Source organism: Leucoraja erinacea, chromosome 5 (genome assembly GCF_028641065.1).
Source record: "Leucoraja erinacea ecotype New England chromosome 5, Leri_hhj_1, whole genome shotgun sequence".
Classification (NCBI taxonomy): Eukaryota; Metazoa; Chordata; class Chondrichthyes; order Rajiformes; family Rajidae; genus Leucoraja; species Leucoraja erinaceus.
In genome coordinates this window covers 77,776,632-77,789,977 of record NC_073381.1, presented here as the reverse complement: position 1 = coordinate 77,789,977, position 13,346 = coordinate 77,776,632, and the positions used below count along the sequence as shown (strand labels likewise).

The 13,346-nt window shown below is 41.8% G+C and overlaps 1 protein-coding gene across 1 annotated transcript in view; it reads right to left on the bottom strand.

Annotated features, from left to right (window-relative positions):
- The window catches only part of LOC129697442 (midasin-like), a 182,418-nt gene that overhangs the window by 100,526 nt on the left and 68,546 nt on the right, over nt 1-13,346 (bottom strand). Inside the window, 11 exon segments of the mRNA XM_055636025.1 lie at nt 1,846-1,975; nt 4,138-4,276; nt 4,396-4,526; nt 5,432-5,570; nt 7,426-7,564; nt 8,088-8,222; nt 10,493-10,634; nt 10,894-11,040; nt 11,822-12,030; nt 12,215-12,393; nt 13,098-13,249. Coding sequence (XP_055492000.1) covers nt 1,846-1,975; nt 4,138-4,276; nt 4,396-4,526; nt 5,432-5,570; nt 7,426-7,564; nt 8,088-8,222; nt 10,493-10,634; nt 10,894-11,040; nt 11,822-12,030; nt 12,215-12,393; nt 13,098-13,249 — 1,642 coding nt within the window.

Here is a 13,346-nt window from a genome sequence, read left to right as displayed (position 1 = left end):
CTACTCCTGCACCTATTGTCTATTGACAGGCAGCATCTCTGGAGAGAAGGAATGCGTGATGTTTCGGGTCTGAAGAGGAGTCTTGACCCGAAACGTCACCCATCCCTTCTATCCGGAGATGCTGCCTGTCCCACTGAGTTACTCCAGCTTTTAGTGTCTAACCTCTATTTACCTTGATGGAGCTCTTACCCTAGACTGCGGGATATTCAGCAACCCCAAGTCGACTGATCTGAGGGACCTGGAGGTGGTGTGGTGGGTGAGAAGACTTTTAATGTAGGTGGGGGCAAGCCCATTGAGGGCTTTGTAGACATAGAGGAGAATACATTTTATTAGCCAAGTATTTTGCCTTGGTGCTTTGCTCGCAAGTAACAACAGGGTATACAATAAAACATTATAATTTACACATAGAATAGAATAGAATGCAATTTATTGTCATTCAAACCTAGGTTTGAACGAAATATCATTTCTACAGTTTTTCTTTTTTTTTTGATTGGGATACTTCCTCAGTCTGATTGCATAGGTGGGGTAGGGAAAGAGGGACGACAAGGCATACCAAGTAATAGGCAAGTCAAGTCAAGAGAGTTTATTGTCATATGTCCTAGATAGGACAATGACATTCTTGCTTTGCATCAGCACAACGGAATATAGTAGGCATGAATACAGAACATATCAGTGTGTCCATATACCATTATATAAATATGTACACACATCAATAAATAACCAGATAAAGTGCATATAAACAGATAATGGTCTATTAATGTTCAGAGATTTGTTTCAGTTGAGTTTAATAGCCTGATGGCTGTGGGGAAGCAGCTATTTCTGAACATGGACGTTGCAGTCTTCAGGCTCCTGCACCTTCTACCTGAAGGTAGCGGGGAGATGAGTGTGTAGCCAGGATGGTGTGGGTCCTTGATGATGCTGCCAGCCTTTTTGAGGCAGCGACTGCAATAGAGGGGGGGGGGGGTGGAAGGTTGCTAGGTAGATGGTTGGACAGAGGCCGGATATAAACACTCGCAAGGAATGAGAAGGATAGGGAGTTGCGAATTATGGTGCTGGAGGATTGACGCGGTGTGAATTGCTTAGGAATGTAGATGAAAGAGGTGGGGGTGGGAGAGAGATAAGTGCAAGGTCAGCCAGGAGTTATGGGGAAGAGACGTTTATGGGGATGAAAGGAGATGGGCCTCACTCTGACAATGGAGGAGGCCCAGGAAAGTAAGGTCAGTATGGGAATAGCAAGTGGGGTTAAAATGATTGACAACCAAGAGTACCCACACGCCTTGGCAGACCAAGCACATATTGGGCGAAATGGTCGCCGAGACTATGTTTGAAGACTTACTAAGAGTAGTCACTTAATTAAATTTGTTCCACAGTCAAACAGAAACTGTGTATGCCCTAGCACCGATGGCAAATGTCAAATCGTGAAGTGAAGTTTAGTTTAGTTTAGAGACACAACGTGGAAACAGGCCCTTCGGCCCATCGGGTCTGCGGCGACCAGCGATCCTCGCACATTAACACTATCCTACACCCACTATGGGACAATTTTTACATTTAGGAAGCCAATTAACCTACAAATCTGTACGTCATTGGAGTGTGGGAGGAAACCGAAGATCTCGGGAAAAAACCACGCAGATCACGGGGAGAACGTACAACCTCCATTCAGACATCGGTGGTCAGGATCAAACCCGGGAATCCGGCGCTGCATTTGCTGTAAGGCTGCAACTCTACCGCTGCACCATCGTGACCGCCCTTCTAAACAATCTTCCCGAATTTATGAAGCAGACAGAAATTCAGCAGTGTTTTCAAAACAAATCTAAATATACAAGCAGTGTTTTATTATCTTCCCACCTTCATTATCTTCTCCATTCAAAGAAAGTCGGGGGCAGATGTTATGTTGAATAATCTCCATCAAATCATCACGGCTATTACACGGTGGGCACCAGATCTCGGTAAATCTGTTCCTCAGGGCTGGCGAAAGCTAATGTTTCAAGTAAAGAAAGCAGAGGTGGAGGAAGGGGAAGACGTACATTAACCTGCAGCAAATAATGTTTTCACTGGAATAACTGAGCATATCCTAATCTCCAGACCAATTCAGACCAACCTTTGTGGAAAATCCCCCCGTTGGATTGCAACCTTGTCGTGGTCAGGGAGCTTGTGTGTCTCAGTGACCCCTAGAGCTATGCCAGCGGGAGATTCATCTCCTGTTAGGGTCTCCCATGCTGGTCAGGACGAAAGGTAGAGACGAGATGAAGAGTGATCCACTGGTCCTCCAGGTTGGAGGTTGAGCACAGGGCTAACAACCCTGTCTCGTAAAACAAATGTGTTACGGAAACAGCAACTGAAGGAACCAACACTACTGGGCGTGATGGACTTCCAGGGCTATCGGCAGATGCTAGGATGAATGGCAATGGTGAAAGCCGAAAGGAAGATACTGAGAAGAGAACCAGGCAGCATCCCAAGAATAGCCCTGCATTGGACACCAGAAGGGAAAAGGAAAAGAGGGAGACCCAAAACCACCTGGCATCAAACTGTAGAGGAGGAAATGAAAACAATGGACCTGACCTGGGGTAGTGTCCAGAAGCCAGCCCAGAACAGACAGGAGTGGAGAACCTTCATTGCTGCCCGACATGCCAGGAGGCAATAATAGGCAGTTTGTAAGTAGTAAGTAAAAAAGTTTGTGGAAAATGCAAAAATGACTTAAGGGATCTAAGTAATTAAAAAAAAAATGAATGGGAAAGATTGCACACAAAATATATTCCTCTTTAGAAACACCTAATGGAGCCAGACATTATGGAGGTGGAATTCCACGGCACAAAGATGAGTCCGAGGTAGAGTGCTGACATGGATAGAAAATTGGTTGGCAGACAGGAAACAAAGAGTAGGGAATAACGGGTCCCTTTCAGACTGGCAGGCAGTGACTAGTGGGTGCTGGGACCGCAGCTATCTACAATATACATCAATGATTTAGATGAAGGGATTCAAAGTAACATTAGCAAATTTGCAGATGACACAAAGCTGGGTGGCAGTGTGAACTGTGAGGAGGGTGCTATGAGAATGTCGGGTGACTTGGACAGGTTGGGTGAGTGGGCAGATGCATGGGAGATGCAGTTTAATGTGGATAAATATGAGGTTATCCACTTTGGTAGCAAAAACAGGAAGGCAGATTATTATATAAATGGTGTCAAGTTGGGAAAAGGGGAAGCACGACGGGATCTGGGCTGTCCTTGTTAATCAGTCAATGAAAGTAAGCATGCAGGTACAGCAGGCAGTGAAGAAAGCGAATGGCATGTTGGCCTTCATAACAAGAGGAGTTGAGTATAGGAGCAAAGAGGCCTTCTGCAGTTGTACAGGGCCCTAGTGAGATCACACCTGGAGTATTGTGTGCAGTTTTGGTCCTCTAATTTGAGGAAGGACATTATTGCTATTGAGGGAGTGCAGCGTAGGTTTACAAGGTTAATTCTCGGGATGGCGGGACTGTCATATGCTGAGAGAATGGAGCGGCTGGGCGTGTACACTCTGGAGTTTAGAAGGATGAGAGGCTATCTTATTGAAACATATAAAATTGTTGTAGATGAAAGGAAAACATAACTGAAACTTGCACGCCAAAAGGCTGTGATGAAAACAGATTGATTGAGGTGGTGTTTGGGAATTAACACGGGCACAGATAAGCCAAGGTGGCTTATTTTATCATGGAACTAGGCCACGTGGCTTGTTCTATAATTATTGGATGATGATGATTGTGCTTGCACGTTTCCCTACACTGTCCACCTCGTTCAGCACACAAACTTGCTTTACACACGGAAACATTGGCGCACCCACCGCATGTTCCGAGGTCACAAATGCACTCACAGGTGCATACAGTAAAATCACTATTTTAAAGTTCTTTTAAACACAATAAATAGATTACCCGGTCATTGTCACCAATAGTGGGAGTTTACTGTGTGCATATTTTCTCCATTATAACACCAGCTGTACTTGAAAAGTACTTTTATCGGGCTACAAAGCAGTTTGAGACACCTGAAGCTACAAAAATCAATTTTTTCCTTTTTTCCCCCAGGGTCATTACCAACAGTGTCGATATGGTTGCAATATTTAAGCTCAGAGGACATCAAAATTGCCGTTCTCAAACAGTACTCTCACCTCTTTCTTCCCAAAATCACCACCGGGATTCATTGTTGCAAGAATCCGAAATTTGTTTCCGCCAGTTATGAGCTCCACTTGATCATCTTCCCCACTTCCCTTCTCTGCAAGCAAAAGGGTCTGCTCAGCTTCCAGGACACTGCACGACACATATGCACAAACGTCAGTGAGCAACTAAATGGAAAAGTGACACGAAAACATCCTCTATCCTATACTTAGCATCCAAATATTAACACTCAAATTTAATAAGTGCTTCACCTATTCAGCCTTTCCAAAACAGAGTCATCTGCCAAAGAGATCTCGTCCATCAGAAACATGTCATCTTCCTTCAGGGCGAGTACAAGAGGACCATCGTGCCACTCAAACAGCCTGCTGGGGTTGTCGCCGTCCTGACAGGAAAGAAATACAGTTTTATGAAATAAGGATTGGGTAAGAGGGCACTACCATCAACTCTGTGTAGACACAAAATGCAGGAATAACTCAGTAGACCAGGCAGCATCTCTGGAGAAAAGGAACAGATGACGTTTCAGGTCGAGACCTTTCTTCAGGCTGAACATCCTCAATCTTATTCTCAGCCGCTGACCGAGTATATGATTGATGTCTCAGTAAATGACATCTGAAAAGTGTAATATAATCAGGATTTATTTTTGCAAATCTGCCAAATTGTACAAGGTCTTCAACTTCTAGTTATCTATGTGCTGGAATTATCCTGGTAGAGGATAATTTGTGCTGCCTTTTTCAGACTGGAATTACAAGACAGGTCTGCATCTAACCATCTCTTGATAAATCGGAGGCTAAAGAGCAAGATGCAACATTGTGTGCAATAGCACAAATGAGTCTTTTCAGGCAACATTGACTTCTCCAATTTCAGGTAGTCCTTGCTTTCTCCCTCCTTCCTCTCCCCTTCCCAGCTCTCCCACAGCCCAATGTCTCCGCCTCTTCCTTTCTTTTTCCCGTCACCCCCCTCCCCCCCACAACAGTCTGAAGAAGGGTCTCGACCCGAAAGGTCGCCTATTCCTTCGCTCCATAGATGCTGCCTCATCCGCTGAGTTTCTCAAGCATTTTTGTCCACCTTCGATTTTTCCAGCATCTGCAGTTCTTTCTTAAACTTTTCAGGCAAGTATTGTGAAATGTTCATGCCACCAAGCAATCTTAATAGTTTCAACATTACTTCAAAAAGGTTGCTCTCACCACCACTTTGCCATGTAGAATCTGGCAATCAGACTTGTTGACATTTGATAAAGAGATCAATTGCTTGCTTGGTTTTGAATTCCAGATCAGATAATTGACTTACATTTTCACTGGAAGTATGCCTGACAGGCCTTAGACCTCCAAGGAAGTCTGATGTCTCCAGGTGCAGATGGCAGTTTACTGTACGTAGCTTCTGGTTGGACAGGGCAGCAAACATTTGACAGATTGTAGTCTTACCACACCTACACAAGAAGGAAAAAAAACCTACATTTCATTATAACATCACGGCATGGTGGTGCAGCGGTAGAGTTGCTACCTTACAGCGCCAGAGACCCGGGTTTGATCCTGACTATGGGTGCTGTCTGTACAGAGTTTGTACATTCACCCCGTGACCAAGCGAGTTTTCTCTGGTTTCCTCCCACACTCCAAAGACAAACAGTTTTGAAGGATTAATTGGCTTGGTAAAATTGTAAATTATCCTTTGTGTGCATGTGTAGGATAGTGTTAATGTGTGGGGTTCACTGGGAGCAGACTCGCTGGGTCGATGGGCCTTGTTTCCATGCTGTATCTCTAAATTAAAGCATGGTGGCGCAGTGGCAGAGTTGCTGCCTTACAGCAAATGCAGCGCTGGAGACACGGGTTTGATCCCAACTACGGATGCTGTCTGTACGGTCTTGTATGTTCTCCCCGTGACCTGCGGTGGGTTTTCTCCAAGATCTTCGGTTTCCTCCCACACTCCAAAGACGTACAGGTTTGTAGCTGAATTGGCTTGGTATAAGTGTAAAAATTGTCTCTAATAGGTGTGGGATAGTGTTAATGTGCGGGGATCTCTGGTCGGTGCGGACCCGGTGGGCCGAGCGGCCTGTTTTCGCGCTGTATCTCTAAACTAAACTAAATCAGTAAATTAAAAAAAGTTCCAAACACTTTTAGTCACAAATATTTTGTGACTAAACATCAGATTCTGTCAGATGGCGGCATGCCTGTAAATCACCTCAGCAAACTACTGCCTTGACAAAATGGACTCAATAAATGCAAGCTTTTTAAAGCCACAAGGATAAGCAAATGGAAAAAAGGTGAATGATTGTACTTGGGAGGCAAAACTAGGACAAATGTTGCATTAATTAGCACAGTTTAAATTGGGTTAAAGGAATTTACAAAAAAAGCCAAAAAAAAAGCAGCAGAGCAAAAAAATGAACTCTGCTTTGTAATTAAACAGGCTTATTAAATGCTTGGATTTTATTTCATATGCTTTGATACAATGGCAATAGCATCACCGAATGGTCGTTGCCACCAGTCTTGTGTTGCTCTTCATAGGAGCAACTTGTTCTACTACCCATTCTCCCAACATCCCTCAGAATTCTTTCACATCATATTCTTTTCCAGTTCCCTTTTGAATCAACCACCAACGACTTTGACAGCACATTCCAGATCCAAACCACTCACTTCTGCATTCCTTCCTGAAGTTCAAACATCATTGGAAACTATCAATCCACATGTTTTGCCTTTTAAGATTGTATTAAGCCTTTCTAAATAATCCCTGCAACTTCCTTTGTTCTAAAGTGAACAATCCCAGCTCATTCAGTGCATCTGCATAACTAAATTAGTTATAGTTCTAAGCTCATTGTTTCAAGAGAAGAAATAGAGAAGTTCCCATTAGAATTTGGACATCAACTGCAGAAGCTGGGATATTGAGCATATACAAAGCGCTGGTGGAACTGAGCAGGTCAGGTAGCCGTTGGGAAGAATGGACAGCCAATGTTTCAACTCGGGGGCATTCATCATCTGCCAGCTTTTTGTCTACTCAACAGACCCAACTAACCCATTGTGAAATGGAAATAGGAAGCACAACATATTTGCCTGTTCTTTTGTTGCATCAGCAAGTTTGCCAACCATACATTTGGTGCTTTAATTATAAATTAAGTGGAGGCTCCATCACTAATCCTGTGGCATGCATCTTAATGCAATTTGCCAGTCAGAATGAAACATCCTGTTAGCCAGGCAATCTTGTACACAAGCCATTCACTTTGTTGATTAATGCAACAATCGCCAGGATTACAGAAATGCCTGAATTTGCCAAGAATCAAATTGTTTGGTTACCCAGTTTCTCCAACAAGGAGCACAGCTTCTCCAAACTGCAAAGCCTGTCCCACCAACATTGCTAGTTTTCTCATCCCATACGTCCATACTACATGTCGAAACTCGTCAGGCATGACCGACTTTAGACTTGTCCAGTGACCTGTGCATTGGGAAATGTGAAACAAGGTTACAAAGACATTAGAGAGCTTCCGTAGAAACACGAAACTGCAGATGCTGGTTTACATAAAAGGACACAGAACACTGGAATAATTCAGCAAGTCAGGCAGCATCTCTGGAGAACATGGACAAAGAAAACATCACCGATCCATGTGCTCCAGAGATGCTGCCTGACCTGCTGAGTTACTCCAGCACTTTGTCCTTTATTTTAAAAAGTTATTGCTTTGCTCAAATTGTATGAACTCGTAACTACAATTAACTACACATAATATAGGAGTGATTATTGTCAGAGCAAATCAAGAATATGCAAGGTATTTAGAAAGTACAACTGCACAAAACAATAGCAACATCAGAAAACCGTGAGAAAATGTAGGGAGGGTTGAGGAACACCCAAGTGCCACACTTCCCATGATTATTAAGTTTTAAACAATAAATAACGACTACACAACCAGCAAAACTCAGCACGTGTCACACAATTTTCCAGGAAGTCCTTTGTCAATACTCACTCCATTTTTTCTCAAAATTCTCCTTTGAAAAAATGGTTTCCGGAACAAGCTTCTTTTTGAAATGTTTTTCAAGAATATGTTGAATGACAGCAACTTCTTCCTCCTTTCTCACACGCCCAGCCAAGAGCATAAACGCTGCACAGAAGATTGAACAAATGAATACCTATTATGCTGCAGTTCTATGATTGCAACAGAGTTAGGAAACATCGTCAAATGCAGTTTTCTATTCCTGGAAGCCACCGGATAACATCAAGAGGAACATGAATGAATGAATACATTTTATTAACCAAGTATGTTTCATACAAGGAATTTGCCTTGCTGCTTTGCTCGCAAGTAACACGATATACGGTAGGCAATTAAAAATAAAACATTATAATTTAAACATGTGAAGAATGAAATTAAATGCCAGAGCACAAGGAGGCTACAGATTTTTGGCTGTTGATTAGAGCTACTGCTCATGGAAAAAGGCAACAATATTGGTCTCTCACACCTTATTTCAACAATTACACAAATAATAAGCACTGGAGTTTAATAGAGGGGCTGGAAACGTATAAACCTGTGACTTTCCGTGGAAAAAAAATTAATATCCTTTCGTATTTAATTTTGATTGGAATTGAACAAGGTAATGAAAGGGTCATTTGGATGTGACAATTGGCAGCTCTCGCTTGACCAGGTGCAGAAGAAGTTTGTGGGAATCGGCAAAGTAAGATTAGACGTATTACGTACAGTCTGGGTATGTGATGAATTGTGGATGGTAAATGTAAACATGAAGTGGGAGGAGATAACGAAGCTCGTTTACTTTTCTGAGAAGTTACAGTGGATCAGCCGTGCCCCCTACCAATAGTAGCGTAAATACATTCCAGTAAATGGGAGGCTTATGATTGGCTCGAAATGGGGATGGTGACGTGTGCCGCTTGAAAGATGAGATGGAATAATGTCAAGATGCCCTTTTATTGCGTTTCAGACTTGTATTAACCATTTGTTGTAGAATAAAATTAACATGCAAACAAGTATGTTATGACTAATGAAATAATTACATAGAAACATAGAAATTAGGTGCAGGAGTAGGCCATTCGGCCCTTCGAGCCTGCACCGCCATTCAATATGATCATGGCTGATCATCCAACTCAGTATCCCGTACCTGCCTTCTCTCCATACCCCCTGATCCCTTTAGCCACAAGGGCCACATCTAACTCCCTCTTAAATATAGCCAATGAACTGGCCTCAACTACCCTGTGGCAGAGAGTTCCAGAGATTCACCACTCTCTGCGTGAAAAAAGTTCTTCTCATCTCAGTTTTAAAGGATTTCCCCTTTATCCTTAAGCTGTGACCCCTTGTCCTGGACTTCCCTAACATCGGGAACAATCTTCCTGCATCTAGCCTGTCCAACCCCTTAAGAATTTTGTAAGTTTCTATAAGATCCCCTCTCAATCTTCTAAATTCTAGAGAGTATAAACCAAGTCTATCCAGTCTTTCTTCATAAGACAGTCCTGACATCCCAGGAATCAGTCTGGTGAACCGTCTCTGCACTCCCTCTATGACAATAATGTCCTTCCTCAGATTTGGAGACCAAAACTGTACGCAATACTCCAGGTGTGGTCTCACCAAGACCCTGTACAACTGCAGTAGAACCTCTCTGCTCCTATACTCAAATCTATCACCACATTGGTACCCATGTGGTGATAGAATGTTTTTGTAGAATAGTATCTAACAGTATAACTGTTGGCTAATTCTGCTTGGAAGTCAGAGAACTGTTGAACAGTTTTTTGCTGCCATCTCTCCAGGATATCATGCAATAAAATCTCTTGAAGCAAACCTGCGAAGTCAGTAATTTTTCGTTTTTCCTTTTATTTGCCTCTAAATTAATTTCTTCCACACTTTCCTAAAAAGCACTGGACCTCTATCACAACAGTATAATGAAAATAATTGAAGGGTCTAAGTTTCTGGCAAATAGAGAAAGGAAAGTTCAAATCACCTGGAACACCTTGGATGTGGATGTGTTTCCACTTGTGGTAGAGTCTAGGACAAAATGTCATAGCCTCAGAAGAAAAGGACATACTTTTAGAAAGGAGATGAGGAGACATTTCTTGAGTCAGAGGGTGGTGAATCTGTGGAATTCATTGCCACAGAAGGCTATGAAGGTCAAGTCAATGGATATTTTTAAGGTGAAGATTGATAGATTCTTGATCAGTATGAGTGTCAGGGGTTATGGGGAGAAGGCAGGAGAATGGGGCAGAGAGGGAACGATAGATCAGCCATGATTGAATGGCGGAGTAGACCTGATGGGCCGAATGGCAGAATTCTGCTGCTACACCTTTGAACTTAAGAAATTATGACTATGGCAAACATAATTTTTCAATGACGATTGATAGCACTGAAATCTGTTTTGTTTTTTTTAAACTCACCATCAGTAGCTATGTGCTTAATCCAGTCATAATTTTGTGCAGTTACTTCAGACAACCTGTAGCGTTCAGCCCATCTAAATAGCTCTCGCAAAGTAATGAAGCCATGTTTTCCAGCAAAAACATTTGACCCTCTCCGATAAGACTGTTATAAAGAAACAAACTTGTTAAAAAACCATGAAAAAATTATTTGTCCCAGCCTTTTGTTTCTGGTTAAAGTCGGACATCACCACCCCACATTAGTTATTCTTTGAATTATCTTTAAGTAAGTATAGATAAAATTGTTTCATCAACAGATTTAAACAATTGATCAGAACATGTTAGATCACTAATCATTACCACTCAGTGAACCTGTGATATTACAAAATACCTGTGTTTTAAAAATATATTGCTTTCTGAAATACCTGCAGATCCAGCATAACTTTAACCAATTTGGCACAGTATGATGGGGGCAAACTGCACCTCTTGTGAATGATCACTTCAAGCTCAGCACTTGGTAGCTCATCAAAATGCAACTCCACAAAGCGGTTTCTAAATGCTCTTGACAACACCTGCAAGTGTAATTGAGTCAGTAATCGAATAGCATTCAAAACATAAAACTTCAGATCCTACATTAATCTGCGAGCCCAGTGCCAAGCACAGAATCAAAATATCATAGAAAATAAACAAATATCATAATAATTAATATCCAGCTTCATTCCTGTTAGAATACAGCTGACTTAATACCAACTTTGGAACTCTGATGAATATCAAAGTCGGGATGGACTTTTATACCTCTTATACCTCTCTATTTCCCCATGTTATTTTGTTTCACAGTGAAAGGGCAACAAAACATCAAACTTTAGCTAATTCTTCAATTATAGTGGATTATACCAATGCCAACCAAGTTTTGGAAGAAATACTAATATAATATATACAAATATGCTAATTACAATGCATGTTTATGGGCGGTACGGTGGCACAGCAGTAGAGTTACTGCCTCACAGCGCCAGAGCCCCGGGTTCCATCCCGACTATGAGTGCTGTCTGAACGGAGTTTGCATCTTTTCACCCGTGACCTGAATGTTTTCTCCGGGAGCTTCGGTTTCCTCATACACTGCAAAGACGTACAGGTTTGTAGGCTAATTGGCTTGGTAAAATTGTAATTTGTCCCTAGTGTCTGTAGGATAGTGTTAGTGTACGGGGATTGCTGGTTGGCGCGGACTCGGTGGGCCGAAGGGCGTGTTTACGTGCTGTATCTCTAAACTAAACGTAGGTCAACCAAGGGATTTTCAATATGCACCCCATCCTGTGTCTTGAAACTATAAACTGGAAAATCACATCAAAAACAAACCTTTCTGCCTCCATACAGTCCAGGAGGGTTCTGGGTTGCAAAAAGCATGAACCTTGGATGTGCTTTTACCACTTCCTGTGTCTCGGTAACAAAGAGCTCGCGGTTATCATCAAGTAGTCGATTAAGTGCTTCTAAAACTTCAGTCGGGGCCAAATTCAATTCATCGAGAATTATCCAATGGCCTTTTCGCATGGCATTAATAAGCACACCTAAACATTTAAAATACAAGTGTGGAATTAACTGGGCACTTTAAATGTCAGAATACCAAGACATCACGTGTGGTTTTCATTTTCATTTCATGTTGTGCAGAATCTATCGAACATCAATCAAGCTAAGCAATGCAAGTATTGTAAACTGTATTGTATTCTTAATCTGCAAAAGAAATGCACAAACCTTCCTTAAATACTAGTTTTCCCATGTCATCGGATGCATAGCAGCCAATATATTCCTGAATGTCCGTATGTTCATGATTATTGATCCGCACACAGTTGTTTCCAGTCGCAGATGCCAACCAGTTGATCAGACTGGTTTTACCGACTGACGTCTCTCCTTGAATAAGCACCGGATGAATTCTTCAAATAAAACAGTATTACATTACTTAAACTTAGCTTTAAAGCAAATTACCCAAATATCATTTCATTTGATTTAATGGAGGTTAAAGTTGGTTGGACAAAGAGCAGTATCCCTGCAGGTTTACTTTCAAAAAGGAAATGGTTGAATTTGTCTTAGTATTTAAAGAGGCAGTAAGGGAAAGGAAGGCAAAAAAAATACGTATATTATTATATTAATTGGAAACTTCTTAAGCAACATTTTAAGTTACTTTTTTTTTGCTAACAAGAATGTTAAAAAAATAGCTAATTTTATACAGAAAATTAGATCCTTTTCACACCTAGGCTATGCTTACTTGGCTGGTCAATTGGTTGGAAAAATTCACATTAGAAATGTAAAAAAACGTCCGCGTTCAAGCCTCAGACCAGGATCCCAGCATAAGGTAAAGAGAGACACAAAATGCTGGAGTATCTCAGCGGGTCAGGCAGCATCTCTGGAGCGAAGGAATGGGTGACGTTGCGGGTCAAGACCCTTCTTCAGACACCAGTATATGATCTTTGGCATGAACTGTGCCCATACTTTCGATTGTGGAGAGAAAATAAAATACTACTACAAGGATTGCCTCAAGTTTCAATCTAGCCTCACAGCACTATTCTGTCAGAGGCATACACATACAATCTTGAGAAAACCCATCTCATTTAATAGACTGCTAATTAAGTATTCTTACCTTGCTGCAACCACTCTCACTAGATCCCTCAAGTTGAGTTTGACAGAAGGCGTGAGAATGTACAATTTATCATTGGAAGGTTCTTGATCTCCTATCGTAATCCAGTAGCCTTCAATCTGCACTGTGCCAACTCCTTTTGGTTCTGGGATGGGCTGAAATATTAACAGGCTTTAAAATTAATTTCAGACCGTTCAGCAATTTGGGATATAATCTCACCAGCCCACAAAAAAAAAGTATTTAAATCAGGCA